We start from the raw sequence: 26,442 nt of genomic DNA on the forward strand, positions 1-26,442 counted from the left end.
AAATATTGTGCTTTTTGTTGTTGTTGTTTAGTATTCTCTGGCTTCTCATATAGAAACTTACTTGAGTGAAATTTTCCTTTCATGCTATGTCATTCTTGCTTTCTCCTTCAGACCCCATGTTGACTGTAAAATGCCAGTGCTCAGTAATTGAAAATGCAGTAACAAATATTTCTTTATTCTCTTGGCATTTAAAATCACCAAGGCATCTCAACCTGTCACAGTGGAATTGTCTCCCCACTCCTTCCTAGCTGTCTCACTGGCTCTTTGGTGGGTGGAACCTCTTCCTGGCCCTGGGAGCACTCCTTGGTGACAACCTTAGTTAAATCCTCACCGTGTATCAACATCTACATCTGCTGATTTGGGGCTGTTGCCTTCTCTGGGCTGCCAAACACAACTCTGTGATAATGACAGCATTTGCCAGCACGCTTAGGCAGTGACTCAGGAGACAGGGTGGCCAGCAAAGCAGCCTCTTTGTGGGAGTGGATTTTGAGAAGTGCTAATTCCGTGGCGGTTTAGAGATATTAATATCATGCTGGCGGTAGATAAACAGACAGTAGAGGGGCACATAATGGAAAAGAATCAGCCACAGCATCTTTTCCTCCTTTTCTCTACTGGCTAATTTTTTTCTTTCCTTTTTAATCCTATTTTCCTAGTGTTAGATGAGTAGAGCCTTTAAATGGGCTTAAACAAGCAGAGGTGTGGGTTAATCCAGCTACCTACACCCACGACCCCCCCATTTTTATGAGGACCACTAGAGTGTTAAGAGTTAACTACATTTTCAAACAATTCTAAATCATAGCATATGGCACAGTAGCCTATTGCTTACCATATCCTCTCCCTAAAGGGCAACGAACCAGATGGTATGTGTGGGGCCTTTGGTGTAATTATGACAGATACAAAAAAGACATAACCACGACTCTCCTTCAATAATATCATGACTCTTGCTTTCCAGCATTTGCTATAGTTAATTTTTTCATGATTTAGTTTTACAATTGGCTGTTTGTGTTCATGTTCCCATTCCAGATTGTCGAGAAACCATGCAAATATGCTTCATTGATTGTCTTAGCATCATTCTTTGTTCTCTCCTCTTTAGTTAGCATTGAAGGCAACTTACAGAAGCACCTCGCATTTTCATGTGGGAGCAGTTTTCCTATTCTAGTGAACAAAAGATTCCTTACATGCAAGAAGAGCTTCAGGTCAGATTTTAATGCGAGGTCTTCTATAGTCTCATTGGCAGACTGTTCCAAAACTGGTCACCTCAGGTTTTATGCTTTTTTGTTTTCCTGTTCCCCATCTGGTTTTCTTCTACAAGAATGCTTCCTTCCTGCCTGCCAACCCCCCTATCCATTTGTGGCTCTCTTCCAGACCCACATTGGATAGGAAACCACTCCTATCCAGATTTGAGATGAGAAGAGACATACTTTGACTATTACGTTAAACCGATGTCTCTAACAGTGCCAAAGTAAAACAAGACATTTTCTAGTTAGCGTTTAGTATAGGAAGGAGATTTTGAGAAATTTAGGTCATGCTTTTATGTGTTCCGTTTTTTTTTAATCTATGTGCCTGATATTTTAGAGCAGAATTTTCTTGAGGGTAGTGGCTTGTTTATAACGTTCTGTAAATAGCCTAGCCTGATGTGGGCTTTTCACAGATATTTTTTGCTAGTTTTTATTTATGGATTGATATAGCATCTGACTGTACTAACCAGCAAACTGCTGAGGTAGGGAACTTTGTTTGTTATTCACCCTTTTATTTGGATTTCTAGCTTAGCTACTCATTGGTCTTGAAATCCTTGGCTTCTCCTTCACTCCGCCAGAATGCATTAAGACCTCCAGGTGCTAACTGTTATTATTTCTGTTGACTGAGCCCCATATGCACCTTTAGTGCTCACTGACCTATCTTTCCTGTTGCAGAAACATCGCTGAGGCCCTTGTCAGCAAAGGTCTAGCCACAGTGATCAGATACCGACAGGATGATGACCAGAGATCCTCACACTACGATGAACTGCTGGCTGCAGAGGCCAGGTGAGTTTGAAAAATGACTAAACACATTGAGTTCTACAGCCCTGTTTTGTTTCATTTTCTCTGCCTCACTCTTGTACATGTACCTGGGCAGAATGTGTTAGAAAAAAAAATGTGCTGTTAGAGCTTGTAATCGTTTTGTGATTCCTATTTTCCCCCATGAAGTCCAGAAGGGCCTACTTGGAACTTACTTTCTAACCTTGATTAAATACACTTGAGCATCCACTTTTTTCAAGTCTGAAACACGAAAGATTTCCCTGTGTTGGTGTTAAAAAAAGGTGCACATAGATGTGCACACTGTACCAAACATCTTTATCACCATTCCTGGGACCTATAAGGAAGCCCTTTTTATGTGTGCAGTTCATTTGCCTAGGTCTTTTACCTTCAGAGGGCTCTCCCCCAAGCTCCTCCCACTTATCACCTCTAGACCTTTTGTCATGTACAACGGAAATGAAAACATTTATTAGGAAATGAGTTTTGGTCTGAAACACTTCTGACAGCTGGCAGGAGAGCATATGAGAAGCCTTGTGACATTTTACTTCTGTCCTTCATCCCTGTGGCTGGTTGCCCCAAGGACTTGCAGTCTGCTCTGCAGTGTTTCTTGCCGTTGACATTCCTCAAGGCTCTTAGTCTGGCTGGGATACTTTTGTTGCTGTGGTGCCATTGGCTGAGTGATTCCCAGACTTCCTGGGAAACAGCAGGAGCTGAGCTACTTACAAGTGAACGCATGTGGATAACTCAGCCAGCTACTTGGACTAAACCAAATATATCCATTGTTTCAAAGTGATTGCATGAGTTTGCCTCACTCAGTGGTGTTTCTGTGGCCTCAGGACCCACTTAGCTTTAGATGTTTGGTCATTGTCAAGTTATGGGTTACAGTTACAATGAATTTCAGACTTTGTCATTAGTATCATTTCTCTTGCTATCTGGCCCAGAACTTTGCCCTGATATATGACATTTATCTCTAACACCTTGTACATCTTGATGGCTAGGGAATTTATAGAGTGTCTTACAGAATGTTACCTGAGAAATAAGTCTGCCAGCCTGTTGTGTCTTCTTGAAGTTTTTTATTTTGGACTTTTCCATAGGTCTTGTCTAGGAACTGTTTATTAAGTATGAAGATTTAAGGCTCATTTAGTGACCATTAAAAACAAAGTGTAATGCATGCTTATAACCACCACACTCAAGAAATTGAGGCATGAGGATTATATATGAGGCCAGCCCCTTATACATGGTAAGTCTACATCCCCAAAGCCATAATAAGGATAGTATAGTAACAATAATGTAGTATGGATTGGTAATTAGTCTTCCTCATAATAACCCTTTCTTCCTCTTTCTTCTCTCCCTTTCTGTGTCACTACTAACCCAGGTTAGTTCAAAGAACATATCATGAGAAAAGTGACTATATATCTTTTAATATTGTAAATCATCTAGGTAGCCCCTCACTAAACAGTAGGTAGGACTCATGGTGTAGGCTCATGGTCAGCTTGTCAGCCTGTCTGATAGCAACCCAAACAGGTGAGGTATTTCCAGAGTAATAGGAACACTGAACAACCCAACAGAATGGGATGTATTGTCATATATCCTGTGCTTGTTTTTACTGTGGCACTATTGAATATTTAATTCTGATAGGCAGGTAAGCTGCTCTGGAAAGTGAAGCCAGAAACAGCTTTCTTATTATGTTGTTAGAGATAGCCATGGTGTGAGGATTGTTATGAGTGTTGTTTAATGAGTACACCTATATAGGGAAATTTCTGATTTAGATTTTAAAAAGAAAACAACCTCTTTAGGGCTGATTTTGTGCTGAAGTAATATAACAAGATGGTTGCTTACTAAAGCAGTGAGCTACCTAGAGATAATTTTGTTGAGCCATTGCTTTCAGACTGATGGTGGAAAAATTGGCTTCAGGGTCATTGCGCTGTTGCATGTTGAGTAAATGGAGAGAAATTAACACTTTCTCAAAGCCAGGAGGCATTGCCCTAAGGCAATATAGGCCTTATAAAGAATTAGGGGAAACAGCCAACTTGCACTGTGAGTGGCTTTTCTTTTGGAACATTATTGTCAGAGAACCCTAGGATGATGGCCCTGTGCCATTTTGTAGATGCTAACCCCCAGCCACGGGAAGTGAGGTCCAAAAAAGACCAGAGCACCTGCTTAGTAGGGATGGTGGCTTTATAGCCCATTAAAACAGATACTGAAAGGGCTGGGAATGTGACTTAGCCGTAGAGTGCTTGCCTAGCATGCATGAAGCCCTGGGTACGATTCCTTAGTACCACATAAACAGAAAAAGCCAGAAGGGGTCTTGTAGCTCAAGAGGTAGAGTGCTAGCCTTGAGCCAAAAAAAAAGGGACAGTGCTCAGGCCCTGAGTCCAAGCCCCAGGACTGGCACAAAAAAAAAAAGATACTGAGGACAGAATGGATGTTTTTTTGTTTTTTTCTTTCAAACAATAGCTTGACCTCTTTCCTAAACTACCTGTCTCCTGACACTGCTTTATTTTGGTTTGCCTTCAGGTCGATGCCCTCCGTCTTTCCCTGGCACCCTCCTCATGTCCCTTTAGCATTCTTACTTGTTCTGTCATTGAGTTACAGCATGTCTGAACTTTTTACATGTTTCTGCTGCCCCTCATCCTGCCTATGGATTAAATATTGTCTGAGTTTAGGGTTGTTTTCCCCTAGACAGATTAGCTGTATTTTTTCCTGTTGAACTCTGCTTTGTGATTTGATGCCCCTGTCAATTCAGTTTCTCTACCTCCCAGCTTTGCATCCTCTGCAGATCTCATTAGCGAGTTGTTTACTCCTTTTCCGGACCATGAATAGAGCCCCTCAATAAGAAAGGCTTTGGTGTTGACCCCAAGTCTCTCACTGCATGGACTGTCACTTAACTGTCTTTTGTTTATCATCCCTCAGCCACTTTTTAATTTTCAGTAATTGTGTACTGAACCAAGCCAATTTGAATTAATTTCCCAAGTAAAATTTCTTGCACTACTGTGTCTAATGCTTTGGCAAAGGCCAAATTAATAACATCTGCTGCATTTGTGTCAGTTATTCTGTCTGAAACTTCTTCAAGTGGGTGAAGGTGACGATGCAAGGCTATCATTTTCATTAGTTCCTCCCCACAAGAGTGGCAATTCCAACAGATTTTCTTACTCCTGACCTTAGTCACTGTTTTTTCTCTCTGGTTATCACTAGTGATATCAGCGGTGGTACAGAGTGCTCTTCCATTGACTTTGCTTTCCAGTGCACTGCTTGGCCATTAATCCTTTTAGAGAAACATTGTAAGCTTTGGGAAAAGGGCAACCTGTTAACTTCTGTGACTTCTTGGGTCAGCTCAGCTGCCTGCCTTGGAGTTGATGAGCTTTCTCAAAGCTCTGAGGAGCTACTTCCCTGGGCTGGTTGGGGGTGGGGCGGATAATGATCTGCCAACCTCTCTCATGATGTGGTGGGAGCTTAGGGAGTGGTATGTTATGTGCTCATTGGGAGACCAGGTGAGATAGAAGATAGAAAAGAAAGAATACTAATGTACAGCTTTCAAGTTGCTTTCCAGCATTTCCACCAGCAGCTCTTCCACCTCCACAGCTCAGCTCTCTAGTTTGCTGACCCTTGGAGGTGCCTCCGTTTTGATGTGTGCTTATGGAAAAACCCTCATTATGGCTCAAATAACTGGCCCATCTCGAGGAAGCCACATCTTTTTGTTTAAAGGATAAATAAGCCTCTAATTCCTCAAAGGCAGCCTTCCTTTCTAGCTCAGTTGTCTGTCATCAACTATATCCTCCCTCATTACCTTGTGTCCCTGTAAGATAAGGTTTTGGCATTTGCTTGCATACTCTCAGGCCTTGTTTCACTGATGGGCTCCATTGAAAAGCCATTGGTTTTTGTCCCAGGATTCTGAGAGCTCCAGTATTTCTTTGAGTTTGAGGTTTTTTAAATTTATTTGTTTTTCCAAAAGGAGTTTTAAGTATAGCTGACAATTAGATTCAGTTTCTTTATGTACATTTCTCTGTGACACCCCTGGATCTGATCCCCCTTTTTTAGAGGCATCCTATGGGATCCTTAGAGACTATAACACCTCATTTGTTTTCTGAATGATTCTAATGATTAATACTCAGGTTGGTTTTCCATCATTTCCAAATTCTCATCTTATTTCTGTATTTCTCTGTTCACTGGTCTGCTGTATTCCTAGTCTGGATAAATGTTCTAAACTTCTCACAGATTTTGATTCCTTTGGGGAGTATCTGTTACTTCTTTCTGAGGTATTCCCAAGAGAGTGAGTCAGGACTTAGTGTTCTTTCTGAAGAGCTATAAAAATATCTCATATAGTCTATACTTTGTATGTGACATAACACACCCACTTTGGTTTTTGGAGAGACTAGAATGGAGCTAGATGGTTCCATGTGGGCTCTTGTTGAACATGGCATGGATACCAAAGACAAGCTCCTAATGAGTAGTCAGATCAATACCTGGCTGTGTGCCATGTTTTCTTTAGGCATGCAAACATGGGCATTCGCCTGTCACTTGCTTTAAAACTGTAATACTTTAACCAAGCATGATGGTGTATGCCTGTGACCTCAACACCTGGGAGACTGAGGAAGGTGGTTTGAAAGTTTGAGGCCAGCCTGGGCTACATCTAGAGACCCTGGCCCCAAAATAAGAAATCATTTTAAGAATTTCTGGAAGCTATAGCTTACTCTACAGGAAAACAAAGAACTCTTTTAGTTCAGAGCTTTATTCTTTCAAAATACCTTTTAATATAAGATTTTAAGATTGCAAGATCACACACATACACGCGCGCGTGCACGCAAGACATTAATGCCCCAGCCTAATTATGAGGAAACAAAATGAGAAGATTTAAGTGATTGATTCTGGGCATACGTTATGAGGTTAAGGTTGTCTCAAGAGAGACTGTCTTATATTTTCATTCGGTTTCTTGCCTGGCACAGTGAAGATTCAGAACACTGTGATGTTGTTCTCTTCCTCTGAGAGGAAAGCACAAACCAGCCCTCTTCTCAGCTCTGCCTTGGCTCCTCTTTGCAATCCCCTCTGTTTGAGCAAACCCACTCTTTAAATGAGTGTTCCTACCTTACTGCATCTCCAAACTCCAAGCCCCAAAAACATCCAATCCTTGCTTTTTTACAGTGTGCTTGACAGTGCCCTCTTATTGTACACTTTTTCCTGAAGCTCTGGGAAAACTGTGCTGGCGTTTCCATCACATAGCTTTGATGCTTGTTGGTGATTCTTAAGCCATTATCCTGTGTATTTCTAAGAAGGATACAGCTTTCACTGGGTGTCTCTCCTGGTGATAGAATTACTGGACCTGCAAAGGTCTTTCCAATTTCCATACATGTATACCTATCAGTTATTAATATGTTTTGCTGTTTTCACTGAAGTGTCTTCATTATTGCTGGGAAGGAAATACTCTTTGTCTTCGTGATGTAACCCGAGGCAGCACTAGTGCTTTTCTGACAGGAAGCTTTTCCATAACATTTCATAAGTGGAAAAGCTTTTGATGGAGCTTCTTATATCCATATCTACATTATTCACAGAACATAAACATTCTGAGCACTTCCTGTTGCTAAATTAAATGATATAACCTTAAGGGCAAAGGTATAACTCAGTGATAGAGTGCTGGCCTAGTATATACTAGACACTGGGTTTGATCTCCAGTTCTGACAAAACAAAGTAAATGAAAAGACAAAGCTTCAAATCCTTTTAAAGTAAAGAAGTCACACTGGTTTGGCACCATGTGAACTTGGGAGCAAGTTTCACTTATTTCTGTACCAATCCATTGAAAAAACTAGGAGGGAATTTGAATTTGAGTTCCCAACAAACAAGTGTTTGTATTTTGAAACTTTAAAACTGATTTTCCCTATCATAGTATAGATGACAGGGGTTAATCCATCCTACAAGAAAGCAGATAAGAACACCTATTCAGAGCTGCATTATCTTGCATGTGATGGCTTTGCCTTCAGTTCATCTCCTCATTCTCATTTTATTGAGTGTAGACCATAGGTCCTAGCACTGGGGATAATTGTAGTGAACAATAGATCCAGCCCTTTACAAAGCATGCACTCTCAGAGAGATAGGCATTAAGTAATTTTAATAGTACCTTTGGATATTGCTATTTTTCCTACTTCTTCCCTTTTCTCACCTGTTTTCTTAGCCTTTCCTTTTTTCACTATCATTATTAACACTGCTTGTCTCACTTCTTTTTTATTCCATCTCTCATTTCTTTTAAATTTTCCCATGAGAGTATCTCCCTGAAATTCATCTTTTCTGTTCAGCCTCTGTTCTTATCTTCTCAGTAGTTGAATGGTACAGCTTTTAAATAAACCAAGATTTCTCACTTTGAATCTAATGACCTCAACAAGTAAAAATTCTCTTTGAATAAAACTAGAACTATTGAATAGTGTTAAAAACATAGCTTTTACTTGAAGTTTTCCCTCTTTCTCTCACTGTTTAATTGTAGATTCCTATAACACCAGGGTACTGTTGGATTTTTTAGCTCAAGCATCATAGAAAGAGTCAGATGAATTATCTTCTGCCCTCTTCACCCAGCTGCATTACCTCATGCCAATGCAGGTTGGAAGCCAGCAGAGAGAAAGGAGACAGGCTTTTGGCTTAAACATCATCCTGGCCTTTTCTCTTTTTTAACCCTTGGATGCGCAGCCCCACTATGTTTGGGGCTTGCAGAATGGTGACACAGTTATGAGGTTGCTAATGGGGGGAGAGCGGTGCTCTGTTGGGGAATAGGGTAGATCAGCTATTGCATGTGGATTTGATAACAGGAAAATGCATTAGAAGAGCTGGCATGGGGAAGTGATTTGACGACACAGCTGAATGTGGGGGAAATTTAGCTTTTTCCTTTCTTCAGAAAAGATGATGCACTCAACATCCAAATAGCAGTAATCAATCTGTATTTAAGGCAGCACAAATGGCCACTTCTGGAGAGCTATATAATGCTTCCATTCCAAAGAGTTTTCCCCTTCGGGATATTAAGAGGATCTGTCACTCCCTTCGTCCTCTTCTCTGTTCTCCCCTCTCCCCTCCCCCGTTCTTTCTGACATAAGGCAAGTTATTAGAATTTAGTTGAGAACCACACCCCTGGGCTGGTTATAAGAGTTGTACATGTGTACTGAGTTTGTGGGGAGGTTCTATAAATCATGGGCAAATGATGAACTGGCAGTCAAAAAATTCTCCTTATTGCAAGGATGAAGGGAGAGGAAGAGGAACAAAGAAAGATGAATAATTTGAAAATACATCGCAACTACATTTGCAGACAACATGAAAAATCTCAATGAACGCTGTTGATCAAAGAAGATTGGGGGAAGAATTCAAAAAAAGAGTGCAGGGGCTGGGGATATGGCCTAGTGGCAAGAGTGCCTGCGTCATATACATGAGGCCCTGGGTTTGATTCCCCAGCACCACATATACAGAAAATGGCCAGAAGGGGCGCTGTGGCTCAAGTGGTAGAGTGCTAGCCTTGAGCAAAAAGAAGCCAGGGACAGTGCTCAGGCCCTGAGTCCAAGCCCCAGGACTGGAAAAAAAAAAATCAAAAAAAGAGTACAATAGGGAAGGTTATTCTGATGAAAACATAATATATGACCATAGGAAGTACCATGGTAAAACAGTTATTACACACTAAAAAAAATAAGTGACAGGAAAGTGAAATAAGCTCTGTTGGGTGGGCAATAGGAGGGGCTTAGGCTTACTTGGGGGGAGTGAATGAATAATGACTGTAGTTCAATTAGTTTGTCTACAGGCATGAAAATAGAACAGTGGGACCTGCTAAAAAGAGGGGAATAGGGAAAGGATGGGGGATTGATTGGGATGTATCTTATACCTGTGGATATGTCGCAAAGAATCTGTCCCTTGTACAACTAATGTATTCTAATTGAAATGAAAAAAGAAAAAGAAATTCCCTTTGCCTAATTTCTTCTATAATATTAGTCTATGCTGGTTGTTTTCCTTCAAAGGAAATTCTCCTAGACTAACCTTTCCAGATGATTTGGTCATAGTCACTGCTGTCTCCCTCCCAGTGGTCAGCTGTGATGAATTTTATTCAGAAAAGCTGTGACCAGTGCTTCTCACTGTCCTTTTCCTAAAAGGATCTTGCTCCTTTCACAGAATATTTATACATTTCATCAGAATGGGAATATCACTTTAATCCAAAATAAGCTGTAACGATGAAATGATAGTACTGACCTAGACTTCCTTGAATGTCTTATAATTTGACTTTCTAAACCACAGTGACATTGGTGTCACTTTGGAAACTTGTTAAAATGTGTATTTTAACAAGTTTTCCCCACCCCATCTCTTTAACACATTCTTCAGGTGGTTCTGATGTACACTGAAACTTGGAGGGCCACCACTGCAAAAGAAACTCAGTTGTATGTCCTTTTTTGGCAGTTTAACGTTGGAGTAAACAGTGCTGGTTATAAGTAATAAAGAGTAAGGTATAAGAGATAAGCTTTGGACTCTACAAGCTCACTTTTTTCTCCTTGGCTCCTTTTTCTCCCCTTTCCACTCTGTATTTCTGCCTCCTTAATTCCATTCCTTCTGAGTACCCCTTCCAGCCCTTGGCTAATTTAATGTGAAATCGTCTTGAGTGGTGTAGGGCTTGCTTGGTTTGGCTCCTTTGCAATGTCATCTGGCTGAATGGGTCTGAGAGCTGAGTTTCTCAGAAGGTATATTCTTCTCCTACTTTTGTCATAATCCTTGGAAATCTCTTAGGAGGATAATAATTCAAATAATTAATCACTAATACATCAGGGCATACAGTTTTATAGCTGGTTGTAAAGGGAAAATCTACTTCATAGCTTTTTTTCTTAGCAAGGATTCTTTGCATCTCAATTTCTTGTCAATTCCCCTGTGCATTTCTATTTCATCTTAAGCTTCCTCTGACACCTCCTCCCCTCCTGCTTTGGACTCCAAAGCTGAGAAGGATTACTTCCCATTCTGTTTTCCTTAACATGACGTTCAGAGAACCAAATCTCTAGAGGACAGCAGTGAATCCTTTCCAGTAGGCCCAAGTCACTTTGGCTCACCTACTATATTTGAAAGAATAGTTGCTTTTCCTTGCTCAAAGGGCACATTAAAATTATCTCTAACTGATTTGTTTATTCATATCATAGTGACAAATCAAGTGTATTAGGTACATACAAGTAAGTATTCATAATATGTAGGTTTGATGTCTGTGAGCAATATTTGCTTGCTGTTTTTTTCTTGTTGTTGTTTTGGTTTGGTTTGGTTTTTTTGTCAGTCTTGGGGCCTGGGCACTGTCCCTGAGCTCTTCAGCTCAAGGCTAGTGCTTTACCACTTAGCCACAGAGCCACTTTGGGTCTTCTGGTAGTTCATTAGAGATAAAGAGTCTCATGGACTTTCCTGCCTGGGTTGGCTTTGAACTGCAATCCTCAGATCTCAGCCTCCTGAATAGCTAGGATTTACAAGTGTGAGCCACAAGTGCCTGGCTTAAGATTTGCTTGTTTAAATTACAATTTAAGTCACAGAAGAATAGGTACATAGTAGATAGACTGGATAAGGAAATGAGCACCCAAAGCCAAGGGTTATCTGTAAATAAGAATCCATTGGGCCAAGAATGTTCTATCTGGTTGCCTTGGGGAATGTATATGCAAAACAAATAAATACTTGCTAGCCGTGCGCCCTGGCAGTGTTAGTTCTATTAATTTATCTTAAGATTAATTAGTGAATTGCCTGTCAGTTTATCTAAAAGCTATTCCTCGTGGCATTATTTATAGTAGTGGAAGGATCATATTCACAGAAATACCTAGCAATAGGGGATTGACTAAATTATGAAACATGCAACCATATGATGGATTTACTGAATAAACATTAAGAATGATGTGAAGAAATTAATAACAAAGGGAAATGTTCATTTAGCTGTTGTTTCTAGTAAAATAAAAATGAGCCTACAAAACTTTTTCCACAGTGGTACCATTTTTTAAAAGTCTAAGTGGGAGGATATGTGTGTATAAGCACTCAGAAAACATTAAGGGAGATTTATCTTAGAATAGGATTATGAATCATTGTTTCCCATAATTTTTTTGGTGGACTTTGTGATCAAGACAGTAAAAAACTATAAAATCAGTGTCACTGAGGCAGTTTTAAGTAATCTTACTTTTCTGGGGCCTTTAGACTCCTAATGGCTATTTCTGCACAACACTAATAGTCCTTCGATCCTACCCTGGGACCTGTATCTGTAGTACCTGTCAAGTCTGTCATTGTGCTGCTGGTTATTCTTTGCCATGAGCTCATAATCCTTCCTTTCTCGTTTTCCTGCCACTGCAGACCCGTTGTCATTTTTAGCACAATAGCATGTGTCTTCATTTCTTACTTATATTAGTCTTAGATGAGAGGATGACCTGGAGTTCTTTGTTATTTGCTTCACTGCCTCATAATACATACTGAGTCATTAGTCCGCCTACCTCCCTTGACCATAGAACTCAATTTCCTCATTTGCAGTCTGTGTGCTCTCCATCTTTCTGTCTTTCTTATCAATAATTCTCATTTCATTGAAAATGCAGCTGTATATAAAATCTTATCCCAACACATACCTGCACCTGTGCCTGCTCTGTGTTTTTTCTCTCTAGTGCAGTACTTTCTAGTGCTACTTCTTCCAGTTTCCCAGGAACCAGTAGAAAGGCCAAAGGAATTGTTTACTGCTGCCATGTTTCAGTGATCTCTGTGTTCGGCTAAAGCTACAACAGCATATTCATCAATGTGTCCTGAAACACAGTGAGAAGTGCTTTGGAGGTTTAGCCAGTTATTCACTCTTTCTTCTGATTTCTAACCTTTTCTGTTGAGATTATTTCCTTTCTTCTGAGTCATTTATCCTTTATTGTAGGGTTGGAGTTCCTTCCAGTCCTGCCATTTGGTTCTGTTTTATTGTTTAGAGTGGTCAGAATGCTAGTCTTCCCCAATTCTCCCACTGCCACTCAGACTCTTACCTAGTTCTTCCAGCTCCAGGGACCTCTGGGGATGCTTCTCTGCTTCTTACACACTGGTCAGGCCATCACTTCGTCTGCCCTGGAGGTCATGAAACACTTCTAGGAGAGTAAGCAAACCTCATTTTGTTGCCATACAATCACTTTGGCATTGTTCATGTGTGTAATGTGAAATCTTATCAGCATTCTGTGCTTGATAATCACTCACCAGGCATGTATTTGTTCAGCTTTATCAATCACACTTTAATTGAACTAGGGATTGCCCTCTGTTTATATAATACTGTGAACATAGATCTATGTTAAATATCATAACAAATATTAAGAACAACATCCTAACCCTCAAAGGGTCTTCATTCTAGCTGCAGAAATGAAGATCGACACATAAAACCAAGTGAAAGTTGCATTACAGTTCACAGTTGCATTCCAAACTGTCACATATCCATGCCCATTCACATACACAGCTTAACTATCATTTCAAAGGGATTCATAGATACTCCCTGCTCTTAACTGCAGCTCACCTAGAGCCCAGCTTCAAAATTTTTATGTGACACCTATCTAGTATGACTGTGGTAAGATTGTGGCTACAGATATGTGACAGACTTTTCATTCTATATAGGGAAAGACCTCTAGGGGACAGATAAGATCAAGAGGAAGTAAAACCCTAGGAGACACACATAATTGAGAACTTACATGGAAGGCTCCTAGAGCAAATGGGCCTAATTGGATTCAAAGGAATGATATGGAAATCATGCAAGCTCATAAACTGGGACCACATAATAGACACCCATGAAAGTCTAGCATTAAGGATTTCCATTTAGTTTGTAGTCTTTTGAGTCTAAATGGGGGAGTGAAATAATGAAAGAAATTTTGATGGAGAAGTCGTGGTGATAATATGCAATGTAGAATCAAAGCAGTATGTATGCAATATCAAGAAGGGTTAGCGAATTGACTTAAAATTATTTGTAAAGTTATCTTGATATAAGTTGGTAAGTGCCTAAATTGAAAAGGTTACAAAATGGTGAAGTGAATACTATTAAGGAACAAAGTGCTACAAGTAGGGGATAAAACAAAAGCAGAATTGTGGGACCTTGTGGTCTCTGGTGACCAAGACAGCAACGTTAAAGGGAAATTAAAGTTGAAGAAACACAGCTAGGAGCTCCTGACCTATTAACACTGTCACCTCCTTTGCCCCATCATCTCCCCACTACTCTCTAACATGTGCCTTTTCTACTTTCCATTACTTTATTGTCTTTAGATCTTTTCATCATGAAAGCAGTTCTTTTTTTTTATGAAACTGTTGAAAGCTTTTGCTCTCTAGGAAAATTCACATTGATACTTCAAGGTGACTTGCAGATATTCCTAGCATCCTAGCTGAAGCTCACTCATGTCTCCAGAGTAAGAATTCCTGACATGACAACCATTTTATGATTGAGATAAGATTGACTCTCACTATAAATCCTTTGAATTTCTTGGCAAACTTACGGAACTATTGGTTGAGAATAGCATTCTGCCATCACTGAATTGGTAAGAAGATATCCTGATGATCGGGCAGTTCATTAGCCCAGGACACACTGGTTCTATGATACTGACTGACATCCAGCTTGGAGAGAAGGAGTTCTTGGAATTCTTGTGAGACCTGGGGAGTGCTCAGTGTCAGCTACTAGGTGGGAAAGAAATGCAAGATGCTGCTCCTGCAGTGCGGATGAGGTGACAGCTCTCTACAGTGCTCATCTACCTTTGCTAGAGGGAGGGTAGAAATTGCAATATGAATGACTTTCAAACTTGGCTATTACAGAAAGACTTTAGAGATCTGGATGGAGATCATCTCCCACTATGTAAAAACGGCACTGCCCTTATGGGTCCTGGGAAAAACTGAGAAAGTTGTTTTCATTTCTCTCCTGACAATGGTGGTTTTGTCCATTCTTGGTATTGCTGGTCCTTGCCATGTCTGAATGCTGTGTGTGTGGAAAAATAAAGCTCATGAGAGGGGCAGGTTATGTTCTGCCCCACTGCTTCTGTTCTCTTGGCCAGACTGAACACCAGTCTGCCTTTGTGAGGAAGCTGTGGTGCAATAAGAAAAGTTGAGAATTTATAGTTGAGTTTTATTCCTTGCCTAATGAAAACTAATATGGATCTGTTCTTAATTGGCAGCAGTATAAGAGATCTGTAGTGTTCTCAATGGCACAGGATGCGAACCTGCTCTTTTCCACCTACTCATGTCTCAAAGACAGAGTTCTTGGCTTATACTGGAGGAGCACAGGGTGCCAGGAGGAGCTCCTTGGGGACATGAGTAAACCACACATCTTGGTCTCCAGGGCTCTGTTCCATATGCAGCCCCATCATGGACCTGTGTCCTGAAGGTGCATGCAGTAAGCCCACCTCATTTGCAGGCTTACCTTCATTCTGTTTTGACCAAGTATGGTCAAAAAAGAAGGAAATAACTGAAAGGAATTTCAGAAACAAAAGTTTTAAGTTCCTGTGAGCATACACTGCTCAGTTAGTGCAGAGGAGCTCTCAGTCCTCCGTAATCATCACTTGTGTTTAAACGTTATGTGATCTGATGAGTGTTTCCCTAGTCTTAATTTTGTGAAAATATGCCTCCCCAAAACAAATGATGCCCCAAAGGCATCATTAGTGTGCCTAATTTAAGTGATAAAGTGAAAATTTTAGATTCACTGAAAGGAAGCATGTCTTTAGTAGAAGTTGGCTGGCATTACGGGAAAAATGATTCAAACATCCACAGTAGTCAACATACAGAGCATGAAATACGACTTCATTTTAGGGAACACTATTAATGGGTACAGCACTAACTTTTATGACAGTGATGTAGCCTACTTTATGCAGTTTCAAGTTATGGATGTTTAGACCTACTGCACACATGGTAGAAGTAAACTTGAGTAATTTTAGAGTATTGAACTCTTATGTGTTCTGAGCATTCCTCAGTGGCGATTCTCTTGTGATGTGGTATGCATCATAAACCAAGATTTTGCTATACTCCTTCACAAAGAGCAGCAAATTTGCTGGCACTCCCCCCAGAGTAGTTCCCCTAGATTCTTTTTTTGAGTTGTACCTGCAGTTGGTATCCACCTTCTGACAGTCACAGGGAGCTTTTGCTGAACACAGCTCCCTCAGGGTCATTTCTGCAGCAATATGGCAACAAAAACCAAAGTGACTGTGCACAGGAAGGAGACAAAAAAAAAAAAAAAGACGGACCACTGTCCACAGGTCTCTCACACTTGTTAACCTGGGTGGCACCATTTTGAACTCAGTAGTTAGTTAACTGTCTAGTCTCTTCTGTTGAGAATTAGTAAAACAAGAAAAGTTACTTGATTTTATTTGCTATGTTTTGAGGGTGACAAGGTCTTCCTATGTGGAGCTGGTTTTGAATTTCTGGACCCAAGAGGTCTTCCTTCCACTCTCAGTCAACTCTCAGGTTATATTACATGTTATGGTGCACCTTTCTTATTAACTTTTAATGTGCCAGAAATTCAATTGTGCCAGAAAGTGTGGGAAAAAAAAAACCGTCTTTGAAGAATTTCCAAAATTAATGCCTGTAGGCAAGTAAGCATCCAATAATATACTCTTTAGGAATTAGGACATGAATTAGATGCTTCTTAAAAAGATATTAAGACAAAGAATTCTACTGCCATGTGTCTACATTACTGCCCATGTTTTCTAGTTTTAGGTGTTATTTACTTGCCTTTTGGGAGCTTAAGTCTTAGTCCTGAGGTCTCTGCTACAGGGTGGTTACTTTAGACACCAGGAAGAAAGCTGATGCATAGTTTAGCACTTCACTGCTTTTGCCTTGAGAACTTTGTTATTCTGTCTCACGCCCTGGGCTTTTTTCCTTTTAGTGTATGAGATCCTCCTCATCCCAGGAACAGCCATGGGCTCTTCAGTGCTCTTACATGAATCTGCCTGTTCAGAGGACAGAGCCATTTATTTTCCTTGTCCTTGTTGCAAGGGGAAAAGGCTGCAGGCATCTGGTGCCCTAATGGACCTACAGAAAACTCAGCCTGCCTCCCTTTACAGGAGTGGGGTATACTGGAGGGGAAAGGGTTGAGGATGACTGAACTTGCCTGGCCTTCTGAAGGGTTTCTTCCAGTTTACCATAGGGAAACCAGGAGGGCCTATTGAATGGCTTCTTGCCATTGTTTTCCATCTCAGCTGCTGTTCTGTTGGTATGCCAGAGGCACTCCTTGATCATGATCAGTGGCCCCCAGCAGGATCCTGAATGGTAATAGACTACTCATGAAGGAAAATAGTCTGACCTATTTGCTATTTCTTTTCTTTCTCTTCTCTTTCTTTTGTTCATTCATTCTTTTTTTAATACCAGTATTCAAAGCCTCACTCAAAGCTTTGAACTTAAATCCTTGCATTCTTGTTCTGCTTTATCTGCTCAAGGCTGGCACTCTACCACTTGAGCCACACTTCTACTTCTGACTTCTTGCTGGTTAGGTGGAGGTGAGTTGCATGGACTTTTCTGCCTGGGCTAGCTTCAAACCAAGATCTTGGCATCCAGAGTAGCTTAGGGTTATAGCTGGTGAGCTACCCCTACCTGGCCCTACTTGATTTTCTAAAGCTGAAACCTATGATTCAAATCCAGGAGAAACCATTGGGATAAAGAAACTTGGAAATGCCTTTGTTTTTGGTTAGCATTTCAGAACAGAGTGAGAGATTATGATTTTTAGTTCTTGTTTATTCTGTTCTTGCCAACATTGTAGAGTAGGAGCTAGACTGTGAAGAAATACTGTTGTGAATCAAAAGCATTTCAAATCAGTTGAGTTGAATGACAGATTCCTAGGGATGGCCCAGTAGTTCAGGAGGTGAGAGAGACCCAAGCACAGAAGTATGGCCCTGCAGCTCCCACTGCACATCATCCACCCAGTTTGGTTTATGTGTGTTTGGGTTTTAAAAAAGTTAGGTATATATTTACCCTGAGAGAAATTCTTACAAAGCACTGTCCACTGTTCCTGTCCCCTCATTGTAGGTCTGAGTGAGGAAGAAGGTGGAACTGTGGTGACTGGGTGAGCAGGGACCCACACTCTGACCCTCAACACTTGCTCTGGCGTCTTTCTCCCTACTTCCTTGTGTGTCTAGGGTGGGAGACCCCTAAATCCCTTTTTATTTATTTTTGCCCATCCTGGGGCTTGAACTCTGGGCGTGGGTGCTGTTCCTGAGCTTCTTTTGCTCAAAACTAGCACTCTACCACCTAAGCCACAGCACCACTTTCAGCTTTTTCTGTAATTAATTGGAGATAAGCATCTCATAGACTTTCTGCCTGGGCTGGCTTCAAATCACAATCCTCAGATCTTAGCCTCTTGAGTAGTTAGGATTACAGACGAGCTACTGGCACCAGGCTCTTATTTTTTGTGTCTTAACTCTTCCCTATTGGAGTCTGCTACTAATAAATAATACTCAGGAAAGCTTTGTCATGATAGTGTGGGGACCTGGTGACCTACCAGTCCACTTTATAATGTGGTACTTCCTTGTTTCACAGTAACCACACCCAGTGAGGCTTAATCTTGTGCCCCTGACGCTACCACTTACAGGATTTGGAGATAAAAGGGAGAACCTTGGATATAACAAACCAACTTGTGGTCAAACATGTGACAGATCCCAGCTTCCCCCCTGCTAAATTCTGTTATTACACCCTGCAACTGATTGGGAATGAGGTTTAATATCAGTTATGAGACATTTACTAATTTTTTTCCAACTGTTAAATGACTTTTCTGTACAATATTGCTTCATTCAGGGCAACTTATCTTTTTACCTGGAAGGAACTTATTTCCATTAGAATTGGAACACTAGCTCCATATTTTGCATTTAAAATGTTTCATGTGATTAAACGCTGAAAGAAACATTATTACTTCTGTTTCTTAGGAGTGTGCTCTTCCAACTGATTCTTCTTTTGTGCCCAGAACAATGCCTTTAATTTGGAAACAAGTAAGGAAGCTCTCTGATTACCAGGCACACTGTTAACAGAAACTGGCAGCCAAGTACTGGTAACGGGGCTCAGGAGAAGAACAACCAGACGTTGTCTCTCCAGCAACTGCTCTTCACAGAGTGGCCACTTATTAGCCTACTCTGTGATCTGGACATTGACATCTACTCTTTTAACAATCCTTGCTTCATTCTTCTTCTTTTCCCCACCCTCATCCCCTTTCCCATTGTGTTTTTTTTTGTTTATTTTAGCTTTCTTAATTGAGTTTTCTCTTCTTCCTTTACAGAGCTATTAAGAACGGGAAGGGGTTGCACAGCAAGAAGGAAGTGCCCATCCACCGTGTCGCAGACATCTCTGGGGTGAGTCCTGTCCCTGAATCTTACTGTGGGGTGCCAAGGCTCCCCAAGCATGAGTGAATACGCACAGAAGAACTCGGCCTCTTTGTTTTTCATAGCTTGCTCTTCTTCAGGCCCTAAATTTGAATTTTTCCAGGGTATCTTCTTAGGCATCCGTGGGGATTCTGTTTCATGTTATGCAAAGGTAGAATTTAGAACCCTGTTCTCTAAATTCTTGTTACAAATCCCTGTTTTGCAAAATACAATGTGGGCTTATACACCAGTATGAAGTGTCTCTGTTTTTTTCTCTACTATGAACTATTAGAAGTTTAGAAGAGACTTCTTTCCAGTTGTATTGAGATAAAATTAGCTCATTAAAATCCCTGTTTAATTCTCACTGTGAATGGAATGTCTTCATAGTAAAAGTCAAGTGTAGGCTTTAGGATAAGTCTAAGAATTAATTGTGATTTCCTAATGAGTTCTTTTTTCCTCTGGTTGCTTGCAAAAAGGAAAGCATGAAGAAACATGTGAATATCTTTTGACATAATAGAAATCGATTATAGCAAATCTAATGACATAAATACTTTTAAGCCCCCAAATGAACATTTTGCAATAAGAACCTTTTCCTTCCACATTTAAGATCTTTTTTTGCTGAATAGATCTCTGTTGGTTGAGTGAATTTCACCTACTGTATTTATTGAGTGCCTACTATGTGCTAGGAACTGTTCTAGGCACTGAGAATGTAACCATGACCTAGCTAAGAGGTCATTGAACAATACCAGTATTGATTTCCACCTAGTGTCTGAGGAACATACCTGTGATGTACATCCTTTCGTTTACCATCACTACCTGTGATGAAGAAGAGGTTGGATTGTGCCTTGGGCATGGAGGGCAATATCACCTGAGAGCTGACGGAAAAGGGGCTAAGAAATCTTCACCTATATAAACAGGGAATTTGCCTTGGCCATTGAGAAGAAAATGCAAGTACAGACAAATGCTGCTAGAGCTCACCCTGGCCCAGAGCAGTGATGAATTAGAGGGAAATAGCTTCTCATTAATGTTGTGTTTCCAAGCTTGGCTAACTCTTTGTTCGTGGTTCCTGGTACTCTGTTACTACAAATGTGTCTGGCTGTTCCCCCTTGCTTGGGTGTCTTGATACTCTGTTTATCTCAGGCAATAGGATCTGATGAGCTTTTCTTTCTCTGTAGCCAGTTAGTGCTGCTGCTGATTAAACAATACCACCTATGTCACATGAAATGGACTTCCTCAGTCAAGAAGTCAAGGTCTCTATTAAGTGGGTGTGATATGCTTTTATTGTTGCTTAGAATCCTGAGCAGTCTAAAAGCCTATTGCTAATGGTCTTTGAGCCACAGGTGACTGTGTGTGTTTGCTGAGACTCATTGTTAACAAGTGTGACATGCCTAGTGTGATGCTATCTGGCCCATTTTCTCTGTGGCTTACCCTGCTGAGTTATTCTTATACATATATTACTAATTTCTATAGGTACATGTGATGGTATTCTCAACAGTATTTTCTTTAATATTGTTCTTTTGCCAGAGATATTGGAGCAGTCATAAGGCAATTTGGGGGCTGCTTAGCTTCAGGGGAAAAAATGTTACGCATTCCCATTTTACAGCGTACAGTGGGGGCTTACATAAAAAGACCGTGTCTCCATTAAAAAACATAGTATCCATGCTTTTGGATCCTCTCAAAGCTGAATTAAACCTTGGGGTAGTATGTCAATTCAAAATAAAAATATATGGGAGGGAACAGTCAAATAGAAGAGTTTCCAATACACTCCACCTTCAATGTACGAATGTGAAAATGGAACAGATAACCTTGAGGGGATGAGTGGGGTTGAGAGGGATTGAGGGAAAATGATGGAAGGCGTGGCATTAATCACGATTACTGTACTGATAAACTGACATCTTAAAATTCCTTTGTGTACTACTTGAAAATAATTTTATAAGAAAAAAGTAAAATAATAAAGGCATATTAAAAATAAATTAAAACTACACCCATATAAGGATACCCACTCTTCCCTCTGCTTCAAACAGAAACGGTTTGGGGGATGGGTTGCTCTCTTTTGGCTCCTCAGATTGATGTTCTTGCTCTGATTTTGTGCGTGTGGTGAGGTGAAGTCCTAGAAAAGGATGTTAGATTGAGTTGGATCTGCCTGAATTTCCTCCCTGGACCTCTGAGTTCAGGATCCTCAAGCTCTTTATTGCTGCCTTTGAATGATAGGCCCCTCCTGCCCTCGTAATCTTTGTGCTTTTTTAACCCTTTGTTTTTCTGTTTGATAGCAGTAGATCTTGTGAAATTTATCTTCATCTTCTCATTATTATTCTGCATACTTTACCAGCTTTCCCTTGAAAGGTGGCTCAGTTTCATACTTACTTTTAATCTCTTTTCTATCTGGATATTAAAGAATTGGTTTGCTGTTAAGTTATTTAAAAATAAATGCCAGTTAAATTTTGCTCAGTTATCACATAAATAAAAGAGGAAAGCTTGAGCAACTAGAAGACTGGAAGTGAAAAAGCTATTCAATTTAAATAGATGTCAGGTATGACCTTGTCTGCCTGAATCACAAATTATTCAGCTAAGATTGCAATTTTTTTGTGCCCTCTGTAATAGAGTAGGTTTGTCTTTTTCCCCCTTCTCACCTTCTCGTCTCTCCATCACAGTGTTAAGTATGAGTGTGTGTTGAGTGCCCTTGTGCTGTTTAAGTGAGATGTATGGGTTTTCTGCTCCCTGGAGCATGCTGGCAATTTTGCTATGTGAGGGACAGGTGGGCATGCAGGGTCATACGGCCTGATAGAGAATAAATACCAGTAGTGATGGCAATGTAGTGTACACTTATATAATGGCTTCATAAAACTTTCTTAATCTCTTTTAAATCTCTAGCTGTGTTCCCCACTGCCCCAGATTGATTCCCCCTCTTAGCTGCAGGTCATGATAAATGGAAGTTTCTGTTAAGATGACAGTGTATGCACTATGCTGCCACAATGAATTTACTATGAACTGTTATTGGTACATAGTATCTCACTCCACCCTCCTCCCAACCCTATGCCTATCCTTGGGGAAAAAGAGGACATCAATAAGTACACATTTTGTCTCCTAGATGCACTCAAGAAACATGCAGTATGAAGGAGGTTATATCGTGTTAGTAAGACAAAGGATGAGCCTGCATTTCTGTCCTAGTGTTTACTGCCTCTCACTTTGGGAGATTGAACTGTACCCATTCTTCTTCGCTTCTCCTATATTTACAAAAAATTATTTCAGAGTGAAGGTCTGGGTGTATTAGAATATTTTTGCTCTTTGCAAGAGTAAGAACCTGGGCTGGGAATATGGCCTAGTGGCAAGAGTGCTTGCCTCCTACACATGAAGCTCTCGGTTCAATTCCCCAGCACCACATATATGGAAAACGGCCAGAAGGGGCGCTGTGGCTCAGGTGGCAGAGTGCTAGCCTTGAGCTGGAAGAAGCCAGGGATGGTGCTCAGGCCCTGAGTCCAAGGCCCAGGACTGGCCAAAAAAAAAAAAAGAGTAAGAACCTACTTGGCTACCCGAGGAAAGTAGAGAATAAGTAATTCAGGCATAGGATTTGAGGATTATTAGATTCCTTGGACGGTGAGCACCACTGACCACTCAGGTGATCCTTTCTTTATTAATCTCGATGATGTTTGAGCCTAAGTTGAGTCTCACCTAAGGTAGCTGTATGTTACACCAACTGGATGAATCCCTTCTTTGTCTAGTACTTTGAAACAACATGGTCCTCTGATATGTTTGCACTTAATTTTAGAGTAAACACTAAGAAAGAAAAGTATTTATGCTCAGGTCAGTAATTTAGGTCCAAAGAAGTGATTTATTTGTTTCCTTCTTTTCTCGTTTTCCAAGTATACAAAGTAGGATCTTACAAATACCGGCCAGTGCTGTCCTTTCTGTAATATTCTGCCCATGAATTTGACTGACTTGGTTTGCCATCAAGTTTGACTGGGATGACTGCTGTGGTGCCTGCTTCACTCCACACATCCACGTTTCCACTACTGGGGGGTGTGGGCTTGTTGTTACCTGATCCTGTCTCACTAGAGAAAAAGTTGGGCTTTGTGTGTCTGTGGCGTGTAAGGCTGTTCTTTAATCTTAGGTTTATTATGTTTTTCACTATAGCCTGCTCTGTAATAATTAAAATCTCCCGCAGATACAGAGTGTAAAACAGGAAATAAAATGGGGCTGGTGCATAGCTAACTACTGTTCTGGTAGATCAGAAAAATCAGTTATGGTTACGAGGTGAGAGAGATCTTTCTACTCCTCAGGACAGCCAACACTGCGAATACATTTCCTGTGCCTCTGTTATGCCTCCTCTTCCATATGTGCACCAGGAGGCCTAGTGTGTGTGTTTGAGTTCCTGTCTCTTTTCACCTATGTTCTTTCTGCACTAATGCAGGAGCACTTATGATTGCTTGTTTGTCCTTTGACAACATAAGAAAAAGATAGAGCCTAGACCACCATCCTCTTCAGTTACATTTCTATAAACCATAGGGTTCGTTAGATTAACCAAAATGGGGAAGGGATTGTCTTAGAGTATTTCACTCATCTGTTAATTTCATTCACTATTCTTTACTTGTGGAACATGCTGTACTCAGCTGGACATTTATATCACCTTGTGACTTGGCTTCTGTTTTTTGACCTCTTCTCTATGATTAATTTTGTTGGAGGTGCATAGTATTACTATTAAAAAATGTACCTTGGAGTGTTCTGAGGGCTAGCTCTAGGGGGTCAGACTTTGGGTTGCTTTTATTGATGAAGTGAAGTAAATCAAGTAATGAAAAATTACTAAAGAGACCAGTGTGGCTGTAACTTGCAAATAGAAAGGATAGAAATTTTCTTATAAGATAATAGGCAGGAGGCAGGTAACTAGGGAGATAGATGGAGTGTTTTTTGTTTCTAGCATTATTTCCTGACCTTTTCCTTCCACATCTGGTTTTCTATTGACTTCCCATACTTGAAGAACACTGCCTTTCTCCCCTGCAATAGATATTTAGATCATCCTCCTTTTCCTAAGAATTTTGGGGACCTTTATGGCAGTTACTTTCCTTTGCAGCTCATAGGATGTAGCCTTGGTGGAAGAATTTTTTTTTTTAAATCAGGAGAGTAAAAAGTGGTCTATTTTGTAAGTTCAAGGAATGTAAAACAGCAAATCTGTCAGGAATTCTGCAAGTTAAGTCTATGTTAATTGCAGTTTCTCTTGTATGTATTCTTGTCTACCGTGGACTTTTTCTTATATGATGCTACGGTTCCTTTCAGCTGCCTTTCTGTTGTTCCTAGTCATGGATAGTTGAAGGCACAAATGCTCCTTCTTTGAGTTTTATTTTACAATAGCCCTTTCATTTCTTTTTCTCTCTTTGTCCCACACCATGTCCTAATTATTTCTTTTGCAGTCTTAGTTACTGTACAGATGGCTCAAGGTTAACAGACCTGTGATTCTGCCTGGGGAAGGCGAAAGGAGGGGTAGATGGGAGACGGACGGGGACTGTGACTGGAGGGATCCCCTAGTGAGGCGCTCCATTCACACAATATCTAATGCCAGGCTCTATATTTGCTCTATATTTGGGAGAACCTCATGGGAACATGTGCCTTCATAACAGACCTGTACCTTTGTGTGTAATATTAGGTATTTATGATTTATGGTGGTTGGCAGATGTAGGGTTCTCCTTGTTGCTTTCTTCAATTTCTGCCTCATTTGGTTGCCCATGCTGTTACTAATATTACAAGCTAGTAAGGTATATTGTTCACTCTAGTCCATCTTCCTTGAAACAAAGTACATTGGATCCCAGTTGGACTTCAGTATGTACCTAACTGATTCTAGTTCTCTCAGCACACAAAAAAAAGGCCCATGACTATAACACCACAGTGAGAGCTAGCTTAGCCTGTCTCAGGCCAGGAGAAGTTCCAAGGCTCTATCAGCCACTTGCTCATACATTCATAGTAAAAGGGAGGAGATTGCTTTATTGATTAGGAGCTGTGAGGGGAGGTAGAGGGCACCGATGTTTGGGCTTGGGGTTGTTTCGTCTGTAGTTTTTTTTCAGCTTCATAAGTCTCGTGACTAATTTGTGTGTTTTTAGCCCCTCTCTTTTAAATTCCTCAAAATGATAGAAGTTCCACCATTTTCTAAATCTAAAAGTATTTGGGATTTCCATGGGAACTTTAGCAAGATTGTGTTTCAGCATTTACCACAGTCAGTGGTGATTGTTTTTAAGTTCTTCTTATAGATTTTAATCTCCTTTTTGACTATGTTATTGTTTCTTTGGTGTTCTTTGTACACTGTAGGACACCAAATTTAGGACACTCTCTCTGACTTTATTTAGTTAGGAAATGTTGAAGGCAAGAAGATTCCTGAGTGTCCTTCCAGTAGAGTGCCTGCAGTTGTCTTGCCCAGTGGGGCTATGTGATTGTAGTTCACTCTTTTGATTTTTGTCTGGGCTGTTTTGCACCTTGGTAGAGAGGAGAAGGAACTTGGGAAGGGCTGATAGTGATGCAAATGATTGTTTTAGAATAGTCTTCTGTTAGAGATGCAGTTGAGTTCTGCCCTATGAGAGAAATGTTTTGAGATTTTACATTTTAACTCTGAATATTTTTCATGTAAGTCCTAAGTGATTATGTCTTTTTCATCTGTGCAATGTTGGCATGCCTACATCTTGCTTGGTCTGCTATTTTGTTTACTGAGATGCCTGGACTGACCCCCTCCACCCACTTCAGATCACATCTAGAGCTTCAACAATATTAGGCAAGTACTGTACAATTTAATTACATCCCTAGCCCTTAGTTTTAAGAGACAGGATCTCATGTGTCTGCCTTTGCTTCCCAAGTGCTTGGATTATAGGCATGCTACCACATCTGGTACTCATTGACCGGAATAGCTTTTGTTATGGAAACTTCAGGTAAGGCAGCCAGAGGTTTGGACTTTGAAAGGACTGGGTACAAATTGACTGGTGGGTGTACCCCAGCGCTTCACTTTAACATCTCTGGGGAAATGCTAGATTACTTTCAGAGACAAAACTGCTTATTTGATGCTTCTCATAATGAAAACATCTTCCTTTCCATATGTTCAGTAACCTTCATATGTCACTGCCATGAATTGTGTTCTCAGGAAGTTTTCTGCTGTGAGAAAAATTCCTTTTCTTGTTCCC

General features: G+C 40.5%; 1 protein-coding gene across 1 annotated transcript in view; it reads left to right on the forward strand.

The window, feature by feature from the left end:
* Snd1 (staphylococcal nuclease and tudor domain containing 1) overlaps positions 1 to 26,442 on the forward strand; it is a 437,644-nt gene that overhangs the window by 242,913 nt on the left and 168,289 nt on the right. The window contains exons 13-14 of the mRNA XM_048340172.1: positions 1,914 to 2,024; positions 19,210 to 19,282. Of these exons, the coding sequence (XP_048196129.1) occupies positions 1,914 to 2,024; positions 19,210 to 19,282 (184 nt within the window). The remainder of the gene's footprint in view (positions 1 to 1,913; positions 2,025 to 19,209; positions 19,283 to 26,442) is intronic.

The sequence above is a fragment of the Perognathus longimembris genome, chromosome 2 (genome assembly GCF_023159225.1).
Source record: "Perognathus longimembris pacificus isolate PPM17 chromosome 2, ASM2315922v1, whole genome shotgun sequence".
NCBI lineage: Eukaryota > Metazoa > Chordata > Mammalia > Rodentia > Heteromyidae > Perognathus > Perognathus longimembris.